We start from the raw sequence: 20,411 nt of genomic DNA, 5'->3' as shown, positions 1-20,411 counted from the left end.
AGCTCCTGCTCTTGTTTGATAGAGCCAAGTGAAGCTGCTCTGTTGCATACAGACACCAGTAAGTGATCAATATCCAACATACTTGTGGTGGAGCAAACTTGCAGACGAAGATGACAAAGAGAAGAAGTGACTCTTTGTAAACAAACCTCATATACAGTTCTTAGAGCAAATGGATGAAAGATCCAGAAGAGTCTGTATCCCTACAGACTACTCTAAGAGTACTGCTCCTCTTCACCAAGTGAGTCTGAGACAGGGGAGTTGGTTATGGTTTGTATGCATTCCATAGAAATAATGCTTTTGCTGAAATTACCAAAAACTATATGGATTGTTGCCCAAAATTGCTGCTTGGTGGCCTGCATTTCTCACCTAATTTGGGTATAGTTTTTTATTTCTCTCAAAAGAAAAATGTTGCCAAGGTTTTGAAGGCAGCTATACCCATAAGAATCATTACAGCATTCAGGGTAAAAGTTGGTTATGAGAGTCTTTATTTTGCAACCTATACATAAACATAAAAAAGAAAACTGCAGTATACTATAATGTTACATAAGATAATCATTAAATTTAGTTATTAAACCTATTGAAATTAAATGCAAAGAAGAAACCATTTTTTCTTGCAATTAACTGCAGATAAAAATCAGGGAAAACAGTTAACACACAGTTGAAATTAAACAACTGCTTGCATAATATTACACAGGTTCTTTCAATTTTATTATGGCACAAAGCCACAGGTCTGATATGAATGAAGGTAGTGGAGTTTTAGAACGTCTACACAATTAATTAACATGCTAACATAAATATAGTGATTAAAATAATGTTCTCTACAGTCAATTTTGAATGCAACCCTACTTAAGAATTATAATGTATTCTACATGGTAATTACATAACAATGGGGTGGGGGTGGGAAATAACATATTTCTCCATTCCAGCAGCAGTACCTATATTGATATTAAATTTGGAATTTGGAAATGCTCGGCTAATGCCTAATAATCTTATATTGGTATGCATGCTATAAATCTTTCTATTTCTATTTTGCAAGGCACCTTACAATAACTCCTCTAAAAATTTGAACTAATAACCAAACAGGGCATGAATTAGGAGAGAGATGCAAAATTAGTTTGAGTCTGGAAACTAAAAAGTCACAGTTAGGGTTCAAAAGCATTTCTTAGGGCATGTGTCATTATCCAACACAGTAATATAAAAACACACTCTTTATGCAAAGTTTTCCCGTTAAAATATGTTAAACTAAAATTTATGGTTAGAATACTATAGAAATAAAAGTAAAATCATCAGGCCGCCTGCACGCGTAACAAGCTTACATGATTTTGACATGAACAAGGAAGAAATAAAAGAACAAAAGGACAACAAAACTTTAGATTTGCAGAATCTATACTTTTCCTGGTTTACTGCATTTAAAATGTCATTTCAAGATGGTAGTAATTTCAGAGTCAAAAACATAACAGTTGCAAACACAAAGGAGGACCTGACACCTTCTTCTATAGTCACAGTTTCTCCACTCCTCTGGTAAATTATAGGCTGGCGACAGGTTATTTCCTTAATCAAACTTTCCTTATTGTGCCCATGCAAAGAAGTCCACATGGCCTAAATCACTGCTAAAGTTTAAGTTGCTTTACTTATCACAGAGCACCTGCTGGAAGCGGCCATACACACACAATTCCAAACAGAAGATGTATTTTTCATGGAAGGTTTTAAGTTTGGTTGTCCTTATGATTATCTGCACATATTTTTTTTTTTTAGTAGCACACATATGTTTCTTTCTTCAGGCTAGACTCCAGTGTGTTTTCTTCTGCTCAACGGCATATAAAAACAACACATAATATAATGCTTTTCATTTAAACAAAGGAAGTCTATGACTCCAGCTTCAATATTTCAAATAATCATACAAAATATACATGTTGTTTAGAATCCTTTTGACCTTCGAAGGTATAGGAATTTTCTGGGGCGTCATCTTGTAGAAAGAGACAATTTAGTCACAGCTAAAAGCATCAAATATATCCTTCGTGGTCATCGTCGTCGTCATCGTCCCCTTCATCCTCGTCGTCATCTTCAATTTCATCTTCGTCATTCATCATATCGTCATCCTCATCGTCCGTCCATTCATGGAAATCACCGCTGGCAAAATCACCTGATGTTTCCAGATCAATAGCTAAAGAAGAATATAGCTGCATTACTTTGTGTCAAGTATTATTTAATGCTATTTTTTTTAATAGGTAAGATCATTGTTTTCCTAATATTTTTTGGGGGGTTGGGGGGTATATTTCTAGCCCAAGGGAGTTCAGAATCAAACTACTCAAAGAGCTCCTGTCCCTCTGGAGTCTTGCTAAGGCTGCATCCTAAAGTTGCTTTCATTGCAATTGACAATGCCATTGTCTGACTCCAAGGCACAAGTTTAACCATCTACTACAAAATGCATTTTAAAAAAGACTAGTAAAAACACTGGCAAGGAATACTGATAACTCAAGATGAGAGATATATATTTTGTCATTAAGTATAAATACAAAATGGGCTTGTCAAAACTAATTTTAATTATTGCAAGAAACAAGCAGAAAATAACAGCTTCTAATTAAGAAACCCCCAAAAAAGTGTGAGATGATGTTTTGAGTTGTGCTGTGCTTTATTATGTAAAAGGCTTATAACTGTGAAGGTGTAGATCACAATCTACAGGGGGTGGGGGAGCTGATTCTGCACAACACGTCTGTATCAGCAAATACTTTACTTGGAAATTTGCCTAACCAACAGAAAAAATGGTTTCTGTTGCTTTAAAAGCAAGTGCCATCTATGGATTAAGAGAGATTCCAATTCTCTCTATCAAGGATATCAGATAACAGGGTATACTCTAGGTGGTAAATTCAGACCTCAAAGATCAGCTGCGGGGGGGGGGGGGAGAGAACCTGACAAACTTTTCTCATCCAAATAACTGGAAATGGAATTATGTGATTTACCACAGTCTGCAGCTCCATGCGTTCTGGATCCTGTTACCTCATTGCCATATCTATCCACGCACCAGCATTGTCCTGCACTTCCATGGCACTGAGTTGGCTTGTAGTAACCATCTTCATCACATAAAGGTATATACTGCCCTGTGCAATACACAAAAACATTACCAGGGACGTGCAGTCACTCTTGCAGCATAAATGTCCTGGCTTCAACCAAGCAATGCCTGAATAGCTCAGTCGGTAGAGCACAAGACTCTTAATCTCTCAAGGTTGTGGGTTCAAGCCCCACACTGGGCAAAAGATTCCTGCATTGCAAGGACTATGTTACCCTTGTGATCCCTTCTAACTCTACGATTCTATGAAACTTGTGAATACGCGTACAATTTTTCTGTTGTATCTCCTATTTCATTCTCAGGTTAAATACTAATACAGTGGTACCTCAGGTTAAAAACTTAATTCGTTCTGGAGGTGTGTTCTTAACCTGAAACTGTTCTTAACCTGAAACACCACTTTAGCTAATGGGACCTCTCGCTGCCGCTGCGCGATTTCTGTTCTCATACTGAAGCAAAGTTCTTAACCCGAGGTACAATTTCTGGGTTAGCGGGGTGTGTAACCTGAAGCGCCTGTAACCTGAAGCGTCTCTAACCCGAGGTACCACTGTGCTTTTAAAGGTTTAAATAAATATCAAAGCATGTTTCCCAATTGCTTGCCATAAAAGCTCTCTCTGTTCTACCAGAAAAGGAATGTCTACATTGCCTTTTCCTTGTTCTACTGATACCTAATTCATATTGTATTTTTTAATATGTTTGAATAATGTTAAGATACTCTGCAAGGGACATATTTCATGTTGGTTGCCATGTAACAGTGGCAAAGCCTAACTGAATTCAAAAATCACTGAGTTCAATGGGACTTACTGTTAGGTAAGTATGTACAGGATTGCTGCCTAAATTCTACTTAAGTTTATTAAGTATATCAGAATAAGAATACAATTTATTTTAAACACTGTAACATATGCAACAAATTTGGAGATAATTGCTTCAATTTAAAATACGAAGTCTTTAACTCTGATTATAATTATGCAAACTTTTAGATTCAATGAACAATTATTCACGTAAGAGATTTGAAGGAAATATTAAACAGAACATTTAAAACCATATGTTATTTTACGACTGAATCATCTAACCCTTCTTTTCGCAGCAGGTTTTATAAAGTGAAAAAATTGACATTATAGTACTGTAATAAAACATATGTAATATCTTGGAACTGATAAGGTAATAAAACTAAGTTTAATGGTTTTCAAAGACTTTATAAATTCTGTTACTGGAATTTAGTTTGGTCCATCATTTTAGGATTCATATTGATTTTCTGTTGCAGTTTCGCTAGAGTTATTTATGTAAGCAATAAAAGCTTCAAAAGAATGATCTATGACTTACCTAGGAGCTTCCTTCCCCCTTGCTGTTTCTGAATGTTGCTGAGCTCTGTCTGGCAAGGTGGGTCTAGAATGATGACATCAGATAAGTTAAACTTCAGTTATATGTGAGAATTTAGGAATGGCTTGCTCTGCTTACGATTTAACTTCAAGTATAAGATTTAAAAATGGCTTACTCTCACTGACATTGTTATTATTAACAGATGTGATCTGGAAGCCGGTTATTATACAATCAGAATGTAAGAACAATTTTTGCTGTTTTAGAAAAAATACATATGTAGCCCAGCATTCTGACTTCATCAGAGGTTTTCCTTCAGATACCTCTATGACACTTGTAAGCAAAGCATGATAGCATCAGCAATCTTTCACAACTAACATCTGTTAAACCAGATCTTGTCTGATATTCTTTAAGGCTATCATAGTATTTTCTTTAAAAAAACAGTCTGAAAACTGCCAGATGATGATTAACTGCAATAAACAGTTTGACCATAGGAAGTCTGCACTTTTAAATCTACACTGGTTCCCAGTCTATTTCCAGGTCTTTTTCCAGGCTATCGTAAGTAATGGAACTCACAAATTAAATATTGTGAAGTGTGAAATAATATTTTGTGAACCTACTCTCACTGTGAATCCAGTATTATGAGGAGAAACAATTATCTTTATCCATCTAAGGTTCCCCCCCCCTCATTATTAGCATCCTTGCACTTAGTAGATGGGGAAATATTTAAAATGTTTTAACTCTGTGCAATCTTGGCTTTAATGTCTATTCATCTGTATAACTCTTAGTAGTCACTGACCAGCAGAATTCTACTAAAATAATATTGGATGAGTGAATCCTGAAACGATTTTATTTATTTATGCATGTGCATAGATGTGTTTGCTTTAATAACTATTATCTGGGTCACAGGCAGAAGAAAAGTCTCAAAATACAAGTACTTTAGAATGCTGTGTCTTTAGAGTAACTGTACAATGTAAGCATATTTCACAAATCTGAATTTCCTTGAGCACAGTACAAGGTTAAATACTTTCAAGACCCATTTATTTCAATAGAAGAGTTAAGCACACACTTAAATCTTTTGCATTGAAATTGAAAAGTTCTTAATACTGGCTGGATTGAGCGGTGTGTGTGTGTGTGTGTGTGTGTGTGTGTGTTCAACAGCTGCATCACTTTCACTGATTTCCTCTATTGTCAATAGCTTTGCTATTGAGCTAAATTTAAGACTAAGTCCATGTTACTTTTAATTTTGTTTTATTATATACCAAGGTTACAATTGACTAAAATTGTGTTAATGCTTGTTTAGTCCAAACAATGCTGAAATGCTACTGATTGTTGCAAATTCTGCAGTTTTTAATGGAATACACAATCATAAAATCTGTTCAGTATATATATTGAACAAATTTTATGTTTTTTTAATATATCTGTTGCAGAAGACTTCAAACATCAATAGACCTTTTGCGCATTAGTCATGCAAATGAGAGAATCAATACAGATTGAAATACAAACTGACTATTCATGCAGATCAATCTGTATTTACCCTTCATTTTCGATTTTGAATTTTACCTTTGGGGGAAAATAGAAAGATAAACAAAATGCTTGGATGGGTTATGGAGATTCTGTTTAGAAACAGCCTCCTTAGAAAGGGGTGGCTGTGTGACAAGAAATATGCCAATTCTATAGATACTAAATTGAGAAACAAAGTTTCAAACACAAGCCAGAGAATCAGAAGACAAACCCAACTATTAGAAACAAATTTATTATAAAACAACCCTATTATATACCTTTTATCTAGTGTGTATTTTTATACTGGGTGGCTGAAGAGTGATCCTTCTTTAAGCAGAAGACTTTGTGCAAGGGATGGTGTCAGAGTTTTTTGTCTCTTTTTCCTGACACACCTTATTTCACCCTGTATTAAGAGGGAAATCTGCCCAACAGGAGTCATGTTTTAGTAATTTGCAGTAGGAAGCAGGAGACAAGGAAGCCCTGTTGCATTATCACAACTCCTTTTATGGTCCTCTGGATCCTGCCCACTGTAACTTTTCACAGCCCCTTAAAAAGTGGATTTCTCACAGGAACTCTTACTTTTCCATAACCTTTTATAAGATTTAATCACACACACACACACACACACACAGAGAGAGAGAGAGAGAGAGAGAGAGAGAGAGAGAGAAACAACTAAGAGTTAAATGTCTAACATCAAGATTTTCAAGTTGTTCTAGCATTGTACCTTGCTGTCTCTGAAAGCAGTAGCACCACTCATTGTTAGATATCAAACTGTCTTTGTAAGTGTCACAAGAGTTGAAGAATGCCTTGGTGCACTGTTCGTTCTTGTCAAGGTAAATGCTTCCAAGCTCTGACTGGTCCAGTAGGAGGTCGTAGTTCGTATCAAGCCTGTTAAACATCCAGCCAAGAGAGTCCTTGCAAATTGGCAAAATGCTGGTATCAAATCCTAAGAGGCAGAAATACAAAGAAATTGAATGAGAGAAAGATTCGGCTAGCTCACAACTTGGCAAAGCCAGGTAAGTCATGGAAACATCTTTATCAGTGTGTGCTGATGACCAGCTTGTAAAAGTAACATGATAACTGCTTAAAAACAAGAGTATCTGCATCTATTACTTAACATAGCATTTAATCTCAATACACTTGACAACATATGCTTGCTTGAAAATTCTAGGCATGCAATAGTGGGAAATAATTATTGCACCCTGACTTCAGTAATGTTGACATCCGTAAAATGAGAAGTAACTGAGTAAGACTGGGTATGTACCCAGGAAGACTGGTATGGTTATATAAAATTGGTAAGAAAGGGAGACTGAAGTCCAGATAAAAACAGTGGAGAATGGCACAAGGAACCATAAAGAAAGCATTGTGCTGCTACTTTGGCTTCCTACGTAGAAAGGTATGCCAGTCTTCCTTCCTGCTCTCTCTCAAGCAAATCAGACTGAGGACAGCTAGTTTGGACTAAGTTGCCCTGGGTATTTTTGGGGTGGGTGGGAAGGTAGGGGATAAAAAACATTGCGTCTTTTTAAGAGCACCCTCTGGCACGACAGAAGACAAATCTCTCAAACTGGATTCCTTATGGTTCCTTATGATTGATAAGCTAGGTCTGGTTTGTAAGTTCTGCAAAAAGCATACTGTTCTTGCATAGGTGAAAAAAATAGGAGGACCCTGTGCCTTTTCACATGCAGCCAGTAAAGCAGTCCCGAGGGGAGAGGGGTTTCTATTAGGGGGAGGAAACTGGGACAAGCACCCTGAACAATGCTCTAATTAAGTTGCAGCCTACCTTTCTGTCAAACAAACAAACAAACAAACAAACAAACAAACAAACAAACAAAGAGATAGTCTACTCATCTACTCCCTCTCATCTAGCTTGGCCAAAGTATGATTGCCTACTTTGAACACGAAATGTTCTTGGTCTGAATTTTCTGTCACTAAGACCAGAGATCACTAACAAGATGCCATAAAAGATTTTAGGAAGTCCTGTGTTAACAGTTGTTGTTGTTGTTTAGTTGTTTAGTCGTGTCCAACTCTTCATGACCCCATAGACCAGAGCACGCCAGGCACTCCTATCTTCCACTGCCTCCTGCAGTTTAGTCAAACTCATGTTCGTAGCTTTGAGAACACTGTCCAACCATCTCATCCTCTGTCGTCCCCTTCTCCTTGTGCCCTCAATCTTTCCCAGCATCAGGGTCTTTTCCAGGGAGTCTTCTCTTCTCATGAGGTGGCCAAAGTATTGGAGCCTCAGCTTCACGATCTGTCCTTCCAGTGAGCACTCAGGGCTGATTTCCTTAAGAATGGATAGGTTTGATCTTCTTGCAGTCCATGGGACTCTCAAGAGTCTCCTCCAGCACCATAATTCAAGAGCATCAATTCTTCGGCGATCAGCCTTCTTTATGGTCCAGCTCTCACTTCCATACATCACTACTGGGAAAACCATAGTACCTTTATATTATTTATCCATAATATAAAGAAACTGAAATCACAGAGAACAACACAATTTTCAAGCTGGGCTGTCACAAGCAAAGCAAGAATTATACATGCCGACACCTGACCATATCAAAAAGCCAATTCATGCGAAGTTCCATGGATGTTTTCAGCATGCACTTGCTCCCTGTATGCAGCACCAGTGCAGCTTGTAGTGTGGTGCAGCTATTACATGGGAAAATACTAAAAAGACTCATCCTTGAAAACAGAAAGATGTGAAGAACTAAAATCCTGTAATGGCTGGGACAGAAACTTCAAAAATGCTGTAGAAAATCAAACAAACGGCACAAATGGCCCAAAGCATTCCCTTAAGGAGAGAAGGGAATTTGTCATCTTCAGTTTTAATCTCACATCCAGTGCCCATATTGTCTACCAAGCACCCGTCACAATAGGAAGGAGAATGCTGAGAAGATATTCATACAAAACTGCAGCAAAACGCAACTGCTTAATATACAGCAACAAAGTATTTAAATACAGTATAAAGAGGTATAAAATATTGTTTGGATGCAAAGTGATTAACTCTCAAATACTCTTACTGAACGCTGTTCCTGTAGAAACAAAATCGAACTACTGAAGTAAGAGGCTGTGGCTAGCTGAATAAATACCAATGGGCTGTATGGGACTGCAAGCTAGAACACAGTATGAATTGACCTAATGAACACTGAACTCAGACCCAATTACATCTGCTTAAGAGAACCAACTTGCAACATACTTTTAAAGTAGAGTATGGTAACTTGGCTCAATAGTTATTAAAAGTGTCTACATATCCTTCTCTATCATCTCTTGTTAAAATATACCAAAGGCACATATTTTTGACCATGCTGAGTAGGATCTGTACACAGCCTAGACGAGGCACTGAGGGATGCAGTGACTAGAGATAACTAAAGGAAATTGAGAGTTCCTGACCATGCCTGAAGACATCAAACACACCAAAATATACATTATCTGCTGCAGGATCACTAAGGGAAGAGTTATATTGACCTGTTTTCAAATGCTTTCCCATTTTCAGAATAAAATAACTGCCAGATAGACTTGCTAGCCACAAGAAGAAATTCTTTGTGGTTTCAAATCCTGAAAAATCTTCACCAAAAAATTATGTTATTTATTGTTTAGGTTGGCAGAAATGTTTAGAAGTTACCTACAGTATCTTGTATGCCCTCTTCTGTTTGAGGAACTGCTTAGCAACAAAATACAACTTACCTTACCCCCCCCCCGCGCCTCCTCTAAAATGTGGCTTAAAAGAGCCAGTTTTATTTCAAAGAAAAAATCTGAGGTGTGCCAGTTGCCTGCTAGAAATTTCTTCTCTTAGCTACTATTTCTGTGAAGGTGGTGTTTATTGTAAAAAAGCTACTTCTGGAGCAAATAGCAGCCAGTGAAATGTGAACCTGGTCTGAAATATGGCCTCTGGTCCAATTGTGGGTATTTTCAACCAAACAAAACCATTCCGTATTATTTTATTGTGCTCCTCCGATAGAATTACCCTTTCCAAAGTAACAATTCCATACTCTCACTCAGTTTTCTGATAGCCACACTCCCTACCATGCACATATAATGATGTTTTCATCCAATAGCACAAAAAGGGCAGTAAACCATAGTGAAGGGAACTGTGGTCTTTCAACAACTCTCGGTGTCCTTAACAAACTACAGTTCCCATAATTATTTGGGGGAAGCCATGACTGTAAATTGGTATGGTACTGTTTTAAATGCACAGTCCAGAAAGGCCAGGTGTGTGCAACAGATGTAGTTATGGGAGGAAAGGGTGGTTGTCTTCATATGTTGCAGAGCTGAGCTGTGGTATGTAAACCTAGTTGAGCCAGGGGTGTCTGAAATTAAACCCAGTCAATGACAGTGTGCAGCTGGCGAAGCGGGGACCCTTTTAAAAATCACAGGCGGATGAAGCCTGTGACCATGGGACTCGGCAGGCACCCTTAGCGCCCCCCCCAACCCGCAAAGGAACCCACTAATGGGCTCCGAAGCGAAGAGGGGGAAGTGGCGTGGTGCTGTGAGTCAACTGCTATTTCCGTGGAGCGAAGCCACACAGCCGTTGCCGGAGAGCGCTGCCTTTTTCCTGGGACAATTTGGCTTCTAAAATAAGCACCCGTGAGTACTTAAACTTTGAACAATTGGACTTTAAATAAGGACTTGCAACCAGAAAGGAATTGGACTTAAAAATTTTATTTCAATTTGGTACTGAAACGGGAAGGTCTAAACAGGAAGTCAGCCTTCCGTTTCTTTGTAGACAGAATAAAGCAAAGACAACGTAAACTAGAGCTTAGAAAATCGCTTTTAAAGGATTGGCTTTCATCATTTAAAATTGTTGAACCCCCCCTTCAGCAGCAGGAGAAGAAGGGGGATCTTTTCTGGACTGTTGAAACCTGCAGAAGTGAGTTTAAAGTAAAGTAACTTTCCATCGTCCTGACCCTGGAGCGGGGTGTCAGGACTGACGTTTGAAGCTCATTGACCAGAGACAAACGCTTTTGACAGATAGCTAAAAGAAGAGAAACATAGTGATTCCATTGTTTCCTTTCGGACCTTAAAGGAACAAACATTGACAAAATATATGAAAAAAGGAAACTCTGTTGCTAGACTTGTCTTTAAAAGAAAGATTAAATAGAAGTTTTCCCCCTAGAGGGAGACTGTGAAACTGTAACCAACTCCTGGGAGCTGGCAGCTGTTACAGATTACAATCGTGGGAATAGACATCTGACCTTCAGGACAATGTATTCAGAAGCTCTGTTGTGTGCTTTCTATAAAACAAACGCCCTACTGGAACAGCTACATGAGAAGACGAATTTGATGGCTGATTCGATTAGAAATTTGGAACAGGCAGTGGGAAATTTTGAACAGGCAGTGGGAAAATATGTGGAGCCCACCCAGGAATTAAATCAGGAGTGTGCCCTGACAGAACAGACCCAACAGGAATATGAACTTTCGGATTTGACAAATGAACTTGGAAAAAGCCAGATTTGGAAAGAAAAAGTTTGGTTTGGTTTGGAAATGGGGGGGTTGGATAGACCCTCCTATGCAGGGATGTTTGGACTTTTCAAGTCTGGCAATGGGCCGTGAGATGTTTGGGATTGTGGGGGCTCTCAATTTTGGAGGGATTTTGAAACATGTTTTTAAATACCACATGGAATTTAGTGTCGATTATGGAAAAGGGGCTGATCTGTCGAGAAGGGTCAAAAATATTGCTAAGCTGGAGTTCCCACGAGTGAAACGAACAGGAGACAAGGGAAAATACAGTTACAAATATGAAGAAGAGCTGCGGAAAGGACATGGAAGAGACTTAAGGGCCTCGGATATTAGGATACCAGGTTAATGTGCCAGATCGATGGGATAACAAGGACTAACGATGGGATAACCTGGGACCAGGAGGAAGGGACGCTGGATGAAGATTGGATTTGTTTTTATTTCTCTTTTTCACTACTAGGACTGTTTTACAAAATTGATGAATGTTAGAAAAATGTTGGAATGAAATTACTTGGCTTTAGTAAAAATGTTTAAAGAATTATGCAAGAATATTATGGTTATGAGAAGTTGGTAAAAATAAGATTTAAGTTTTAAGTTTCAAGGTTTTTTATAGTAAGATAAAATTAAAATAGTTTAAGGTAATGTAATGACAGAATATTACGAAATATGGAAAGGATTTGCTGTGACAATTAACAACCAGGATACAAGGAAGTGGAGGAGGAGGAGGTCAAGGAAAGAGGGTAATGACAGTTGAGCAGTTGAGAATAATGGATTTGTTTTTAAATGCTTTTAAATGTTTGTGGTGTATTTTTGTTGTTTTTTTCTCTCTTATTTTGAATTTGTATATGTATGGTTGGAAGTGGTTTGTTTTTCTCTTTTTCTACTTTGTTTTTCTTTTGTAACTTTAAAAAAAAAATTTCCAATAAATATCATTTGAAAAAAAAAAGACAGTGTGCAGCTGGACCTTCTGGTGATGATCACCTCTCACACATGTGGCGGATTCAGTTGTTGGTCTTTTTCACCCACACTACAGGGCACTAAATGGACCCTTTTATTTATTCATTATTGAATTAATATCTTGCCTTTCCTCCAAGGAGCTCAGCCCAGCACAAATGGCTTTTCCCCTCTCCTTGCTCTTCTTACAACAGCCCTGTGAGACAGATTAGGCTGAGAGGTGGTGATCGGCCCAAGGTAACTCAGTAAGCTTCCTGGCTCATGGGGGGTGGGGTTTGAACCCAGTTTTCTGGGTCCTAGTATGATGTTCTAATCACTGCTCCACATAGAAATGCAGGCAACTGCCTTATATTGAGATCACTGGCCCACGGAGCTGAGTGTTGCCTTCACCTGGGATAGGTGGACTTCAAACGTATAAGATCTACTCCCCATTTCCCTATACTTCCCTGAAGTCCACCAGCAAGATCTATGTGTAAAACAGTGAGAAGACTTGTATCTCAGCCTAGAACTGATCTTGTAGTCCCTTTACACACACAAAAATCCATTTCTTGTTTCCCCTTCAGGTTTCTTTGTGTTAGAAGCCTAATTTGGAGTTGCTGCTATTGCTAAACACCTGAGAATCAGAAATCCATGGTGGTCTTCTGCAAATGTAAAAGTTTATTCATAGTCAGGGAGGAGGAGGCAACAGTTTAGACTTTTGGCCCCTATGACAAAATTTGTCAATCTGGTACTTTAGTCACATCATCTCTTCCACTTGCCTAACTCCGCCCCCCTCTTTTTTGCACTAGGTTGCACCGGATAAGTTTTTCCCCCCTCACACTGAGCTACTTACCATTTGAGAAAGAAACTTCCCCCTTAGACAATTCGGAGAATATAAGCCTTTCACATTATGTCCTTCAGACAAACTTAACAACCAGCACACACAGAAGCAAGGAGGAGTTGTGAATATGATTAGAAGTCTGCTTTACCCCTCTGGAAAGAACCTAGACCAACCAGATTTAAACCAGAAATGTTTTTGTCAACTATTAAACTGCTAATTTGGGTTCTCCCTACCCACTCCTGCACAGAAGAATATTCTTTCGTTTGGCTTAGGTTGCACCACTTGGCTATTTACTAACTTGGCACACATACAGGGTCATTAAAAGCTTTTCCTCCTTCCAGGAAACCTGCCATTGGGCTGAGTTCCAAAGGAAGTACTGAATTCCACACATTGCCATAAATGTCTTTTGCACTTCACAGCGCTCGACATTTCCTCCACTAGGAATTCACCAACAAAACCTTATAGGAAAAAGAATGTATATCGGCAAATATTTTTGTTTTCTCTCTGGGGATAAATGTTGAATCCTGAGTGTTTCAAAATACAGGTTTGACAAATAAAGCTGTGCCAACTTTCCCCCCTTCCTTTGGCACGTGAATAAGGAGGAAGCTAAAATAAGTTGGGTAATTCCATGAAAATCTCAACCTGCAGACTCCTTTTTTCATTTTCATATATAGTAAACGTTCTCTATATCATTTTAAAGATAATTTCCCAAAGTTTTGCTATCTGGCGACAGTTCTTCAAAATGACATTTTACACATGAGTGAAACAACCAGCAGCATGACATGTAAAATGACTCAGAATTTCCCTATTTTTTTCCTTTTTCTAAAGTTCAGTAAAAGACCTCTGACTTGTTTTGGTACGCTTTATGGGACTGATGTAGCAAGTATGCCAGAGGCACCATGATTTTATTTATGGTGAAGGGCTAGATATAAACCTCCTGAATAAACAGATAAAGTACACATGTTCAGATTTATGGAAAGCTTTAACAATACATAGGCGCTTCATTTGTTGCCAGGCTCCTAAGGGAGAGAGAAGCAGGGGGAAGAGGATTAAGTACTGATTACTTCTATGCTGTAGTTGATGAACTGAGACACAGAAATTAGGTGCAAGATAAACCTTGATGCCCTGATCCCATCTGGAGACATGACACATGAGCTACAAAGTCCCTGGTTCATCTCTCAACTCAGCTGGATAATACTAGGTACTTTAGACAAGCCACTTTTCTGATGGCCACTGGGATGCTAGCCTACACAACAGGGTTTCAGCAATATAATATGCACAAAGGAACAGGTTTGAGTTCCCTAAACCCTACAATATAAACGCTACTTATTTATTAAATCGCACCCTACCCTTCCTCATAATGGAGCCTAGGGTGGCAGATAAGTGATAATGCCATAAAAAATCTGAAAAACAGCACAGCTGAAGGCTGGGAAAGATCTCAGCTTAAAAGGCTTTTTGAAAGAGGAAGGCCTTCAGTAGGCGCTAAAAATACAACAGAAACTGTGTGTGACTAATATTCAAGGGTAGGTCTTAAAGGTAGGTCTAAACAGATGTCCTGATAAGATGGTATCTGCAGGAGTCCCACACCTACAGAGCACAGTAATTAATTGAGGGTGTATGGTGTGAGGTGATCTTTCAGGTATCTGGTAATGTATACTAACAAGGGAGTAAAAGGAATCCAGTCACCTATGCAGCTTAAAAGGCCACTGTAAGAAAAATCAAAATATGGAAAACAACAAGCTGCTTGTGGGACACCATATTTGATCCCAGTGATATTTGCCATGTGATCGCAATTGGACAAAAGGGAGCTGCAAGGACTGGTTTGGAAGATACTTCACACAAACATTTTGCCACATGGTGCAGTGCTACACTGAGTGATAACGCTATTACACTCAAAGTTGGGTGAAGGAGTGGAATGCTTTATGAAATTTGCATTTTCCTAACATTCGTCTATACACATTTGTTTCGTATGGCATCCATTTTAAATGCGGGTGTTTGGCACATTATTCCAGAAATGAACTGCAAGAATATTCCTTGTAAAATTACAAGGAACACAACAGTACTTTAAAAATGCAAGCATTCCTAGTTTATATTACTTTCAATGCATCAAAAATATTTAGTATTTTAAGTATCTTTTACAGAGTGGGTCCTGGTTATTCCAGAACTATACCTCACCATTTACCCATAACAAACTGTGGTTGTAAAGAAGCTAAGCCAAGAGAGAGCATAAAGAATCTTATCTAAAAAAATCTTTCTGGTCCCTACAGAAGAATCTTAAGCCTGGATTGTGTGTGCACGGATTGTGTGTGCACAAGACTCTGTTTTCTTGATTGCAACTGATGTTTAAGCTTGTCTTGTTTACATTTTGCATTGACTGGATTGTGAAATAATGGTGCACCAACTCTACTGCAAATCTTTAGAATGTAGAAGTAAGTAGCAGCCCAGCTTTCACATCCTGTACCACTCTATTTATTGTAGAGAAACGAATCCACATAAATACAGATTCATCTTTATTTCATTTTGACTATTTGCTATTATTGCTTCAGCATGAGTAATCACACAGAGCAATAACATTTTCAATTAAGTAACATAATAGGATTTCTTAGTAATGCAAATTTGCAGAAAGTAGAAGACCTAATCAAACAAAAGCATACAAAAAAATATCAGCACATCTAAAAAATGTTAATAGTGAAGGTATCAAGGTATGCAGTCAGCAGCAGGCAAGCTCTATTAAACAAGACATGAGAGAAATTCACAGAGTTGGCCTGTTGTGTTAATGAAGGGTCCAAGTTCAGCGCTTACAAAATCTAATTTGCCTTGACTCCTCAGTGGGAAACCACTCTCAAAATGTATCACTGCATATAATAATTTCTGTTTTAAACAAATCCTACCAGTAATTACATAACCTGATATTCCACTTGTTTTTGATGCAACAGCAACAAAATCTTTTAAAGTTTCAAAGGATTTGCCTTGTTAATTGTTGTTGTTTAGTCGTTTAGTCATGTCCGACTCTTCGTGACTTCATGGACCAGAGCACGCAGGCACTCCTGTCTTCCACTGCCTCTCGCAGTTTGGTCAAACTCATGTTCGTAGCTTCGAGAACACTGTCCAACCATCTCGTCCTCTGTCGTCAATCTTTCCCAACATCAGGGTCTTTTCCAGGGAGTCTTCTCTTCTCCCTGGAAAGTATTGGAGCCTCAGCTTCATGATCTGTCCTTCCAGTGAGCACTCAGGGCTGATTTCCTTAAGAATGGATAGGTTTGATCTTCTTGCAGTCCATGGGACTCTCAAGAGTCTCCTCCAGCTCCAGAATTCAAAAGCATCAATTCTTCGGCGATCAGCCTTCTTTATGGTCCAGCTCTCACTTTCATACATCACTACTGGGAAAACCATAGCTTTAACTATACAGACCTTTGTTGGCAAGGTGATGTATCTGCTTTTTAAGATGCTGTCTAGGTTTGTCATTGCTTTTCTCCCAAGAAGCAGGCGTCTTTTAATTTTGTCACTGCTGTCACCATCTGCAGTGATCATGGAGCCCAAGAAAGTAAAATCTCTCACTGCCTCCATTTCTTCCCCTTCTATTTGCCAGGAGGGGATGGGCCCTGTTAATAGTTCATCATTATTCACTTGTTGGGTCCCCCCCACCCCTTTGGAGCTTAATCATTCATACACTATTCCATTCATACAATGGGCTTGTCAGTATCTTCCTTTGTGTAACTGTAGAAACATTCACTAATGGTTATGGGCTACCATGCTGCAGTGACTGTATATCTGCCACTCAGCTCAAGTGAAGCACTTATTTCTTATCCTCTCCTTTCAAGGCAACTAATCATCAGCCTGTATCGAACCATTTCTTAGAACTGCATACCTGGCTGAACAATAGACTTGTGAATGACAACCCACACAAAACTCACTAGCTTGTTCTGAACTAAGTGATCATTTGAAGAAAGCCTGAAGAGATTGTTGCACATCAATACAAAGCCATGGCTCGATTTTCTGGAGGGCACCACGGTTGGAGAAAAAATTAACTTGTGGAAGGCATGTTTACGTTTCTGAAGCAAGTGGTTATAAGCTCAGTTTGAGACTCACTGGAAAAATAACACTAATGGGTTTTTTAATTTAAAAAAACCCAGAAACTTAACATGCATTCTTTCAAAGAGATATCAAAAGAGGCAAGTGCTTACTACTTCTTTCAGGTCTTTGTACAATTCTAGTCCTTTTCTGAATTCCGCTTTCATGAAGAGCCTTGAACCAATCTCGCAATCTGTTTGCAACCTCCCTGAACTCCAGGTCACTGCACACTGAAAAACAAAATGAAAAGCTTTGTAATTTTCCCGGGCTGCATATAAATTCAATCTTTCATGTTGTTGTAAACAAATGAAAACTAACAGATAACAATTTCCTTATGAGTTATTTTCTCTTTCAATATAATAATAATAATAACAACAATAATAATAACAATAACAACAACAACAACAACTTATTATTATTTCCCCAGCCACTCTGGGCGGCTTCCAAAAGAATATTAAAATACTGTGATACATCAAACATTAAAAGCTTCCCGAAACAGGGCTGCCTTCAGATGTCTTCTAAAAGTATGGTAGTTGTTGTTCTCTTTGACATCTGGTGGGAGGGCGTTCCACAGGGAGGGCGCCACTACCGAGAAGGCCCTCTGCCTGGTTCCCTGTAACTTGGCTTCTCGCAGTGAGGGAACCACCAGAAGGCCCTCAGTGCTGAACCTCAGTGTCTGGGTAGAATGATGGGGGTGGAGACGCTCCTTCAGGTATACTGGACCAAGGCCGTTTAGGGCTTTAAAGGTCAGCACCAACACTTTGAATTGTGCTCGGAAACGTATTGGGAGCCAATGTAGGTCTTTCAAGACCAGTGTTATATGGTCTCGGCGTCCGCTCCCAGTCACCAGTCTGGCTGCTGTGTTCTGGATTAGTTGTAGTTTCCAGGTCACCTTCAAAGGTAGCCCCACGTAGAGCACATTGCAGTAGTCCAAGCAGGAGATAACCAGAGCATGCACCACTCTGGCGAGGCAGTCTGCAGGCAGATAGGGTCTCAGCCTGCATACCAGATGGAGCTGGTACACAGCTGCCCTGGACACGGATTTAACCTGTGCCTCCATGGACAGCTGTGAGTCCAAAATGACTCCCAGGCTGCACACCTGGTCCTTCAGGGGCACACTTACCCCATTCAGGACCAGGGAATCCTCCACACCTGCCCGCCTCTTGTCCCCCAGAAACAGTACTTCTGTCTTGTCAGGATTCAATCTCAATCTGTTAGCCGCCATCCATCCTCCAACCGCCTCCAGACACTCACACAGGACCGTCACCGCCTTCACTGGTTCTGATTTGAAAGAGAGGTAGAGCTGGGTATCATTCGCATACTGATGAACACCCAGCCCAAACGCCCTGATGATCTCTCCCAGCGGCTGCATGTAGATGTTGAAAAGCATGGGGGAGAGGACAGAACCCTGAGGCACCCCACAAGTGAGAGCCCAGGGGTCTGAACACTCATCCCCCACCACCACTTTCTGAACATGGCCCAGGAGGAAGGAGCGGAACCACTGTATGACAGTGCCCCCAGCTCCCAGCCCCTCAAGACGGTCCAGAAGGATGTTATGGTCGATGGTATCAAACGTCGCTAAGAGATCCAGCAGAACTAGGAAACAGCTCTCACCTTTGTCCCTAGCCCGCCAGAGATCATCAACCAGTGCGACCAAGGCAGTTTCAGTCCTGTGATGAGGCCTGAATCCCAACTGGAAGGGATCCAAATGGTCCGCTTCTTCCAGGCGTGCCTGGAGTTGTTCAGCAACCACTCGCTCAATCACCTTGCCCAAGAATGGAAGATTTGAGACTGGGCGATAGTTGGCCATCGTGGCCGCATCTAAAGATGGTTTTTTAAAGAAGCGGTTTAATAACCGCCTCTTTCAGCGGGTCTGGGAAGGCTACCTCACGGAGGGAAGCATTCACCACCCCACGAAGCCCATCGCCCAGCCCTTCCCGGCTAGCTTTTATAAGCCAGGATGGGCAAGGATCAAGGAGACAGGTGGCTGGTTTCACTCGTCCAAGCAGCCTGTCCACATCCTCGGAGGTAACAGATTGGAATTGATCCCACGCAATTTGACTAGACAGGACTCTAGCACTCTCCCGCCCTGGCCCTGCTCCCACGGTGGCGTCTACCTCTTCCCGAATCTGAGCAACTTTATCTGCAAAAAACTGCAAAATCATTGCAGGAGATCATGTGGCCCGTACTGGGCCCCGATGTAGCAGGTGGTTCCGCTAAATTGCGGACCACCTGAAAAAGTCTCCTGCTGCTGTTTTCTGCAGATGCAATAGAGGCGGTGAAGAAAGTCTTCTTCGCCGTCGCTATCGCCACTTGGTAGGCTTGACTTTGAGCTGTAACCTGTGTCCGGTCAGCTTCAGAATGGGTCATCCGCCACCGGCACTCTAGCCGTCTCAACGATTGTTTCATTGCCCTCAGATCCGTGGAAAACCATGGGGCTGTCTGGGCTCCATGCAATCGGAGAGGGCGCTTCAGAGCCAAACAGTCAATAGCCCTGGTTAACTCCACATTCCAGCGGGCCACCAGGGAATCAGCTGAAAGGCCATCAACATGGGATAAAGCATCCCCTACCACTCTCTGGAAACCATTTGGATCCATTAAGTGGCGGGGGCAGACCATCCGAATCGGTCCCACCTCCCTGCAGAGGGGAAGGGTCGCGGAGAAGTCAAGTTGCACCAGGAAATGGTCTGACCATGGCACTTCTTTCGTTTTGCTTTTACTTAGTGTCAGATCACCAACATCCATAGAGGTAAACACCAGGTCCAAGGCATGTCCGCGGCTATGGGTTGGGCCAAACTTATTCAGGGACAGCCCCATGGAGGCCATGCTTTCCACGAAGTCCCGAGCGGCCCCTTGTAAGGTCTTGTCGGCATGGATATTAAAATCCCCTAGGACAACCAAACTAGGTGTCTCCAGGAGAACATCCGCCACGACCTGAAGCAGCTCGGGCAGGGAATCCTTGGTGCAGAGGGGAGGTCGGTACACCAAAAGGAATCCTGTACTGCCCCTATTGCCCAACTTCCAGAACATGCATTCAGAGAACTGGGTCTTCCCAATAGGACGCCTGGTGCAAACTAATGACTTCCTAAAAATCACTGCAACCCCCCCTCCCCGCCCACAAGGCCTAGGTTGCTGTGCGTAAGAGAAACCTGGTGGACAAGCAGTGGCAAGAACAGGCCCATCTGCTTCATCCAACCAAGTCTCTGTTACACATGCCAGGTCAAATATTAT

The 20,411-nt window shown here is 40.5% G+C and overlaps 1 protein-coding gene across 2 annotated transcripts in view; it reads right to left on the bottom strand.

Annotated features, from left to right (window-relative positions):
- Nucleotides 1-853: 853 nt before the first annotated feature.
- The window catches only part of SPOCK3 (SPARC (osteonectin), cwcv and kazal like domains proteoglycan 3), a 125,327-nt gene continuing 105,769 nt past the window's right edge, over nucleotides 854-20,411 (bottom strand). For both annotated transcript variants that reach the window (XM_081021766.1, XM_081021765.1), the window contains 5 exons: nucleotides 17,294-17,410; nucleotides 6,609-6,830; nucleotides 4,388-4,450; nucleotides 2,961-3,098; nucleotides 854-2,164 (listed from right to left, as the gene is read on the bottom strand). In XM_081021766.1, the coding sequence (XP_080877892.1) occupies nucleotides 2,004-2,164; nucleotides 2,961-3,098; nucleotides 4,388-4,450; nucleotides 6,609-6,830; nucleotides 17,294-17,410 (701 nt within the window). In that variant the 3' untranslated portion in view covers nucleotides 854-2,003. The remainder of the gene's footprint in view (nucleotides 2,165-2,960; nucleotides 3,099-4,387; nucleotides 4,451-6,608; nucleotides 6,831-17,293; nucleotides 17,411-20,411) is intronic.

Source organism: Podarcis pityusensis, assembly GCF_964106645.2.
Source record: "Podarcis pityusensis genome assembly, chromosome: 9".
NCBI classification, from domain to species: Eukaryota; Metazoa; Chordata; class Lepidosauria; order Squamata; family Lacertidae; genus Podarcis; species Podarcis pityusensis.
This window is presented reverse-complemented; position numbering and strand designations above follow the sequence as displayed.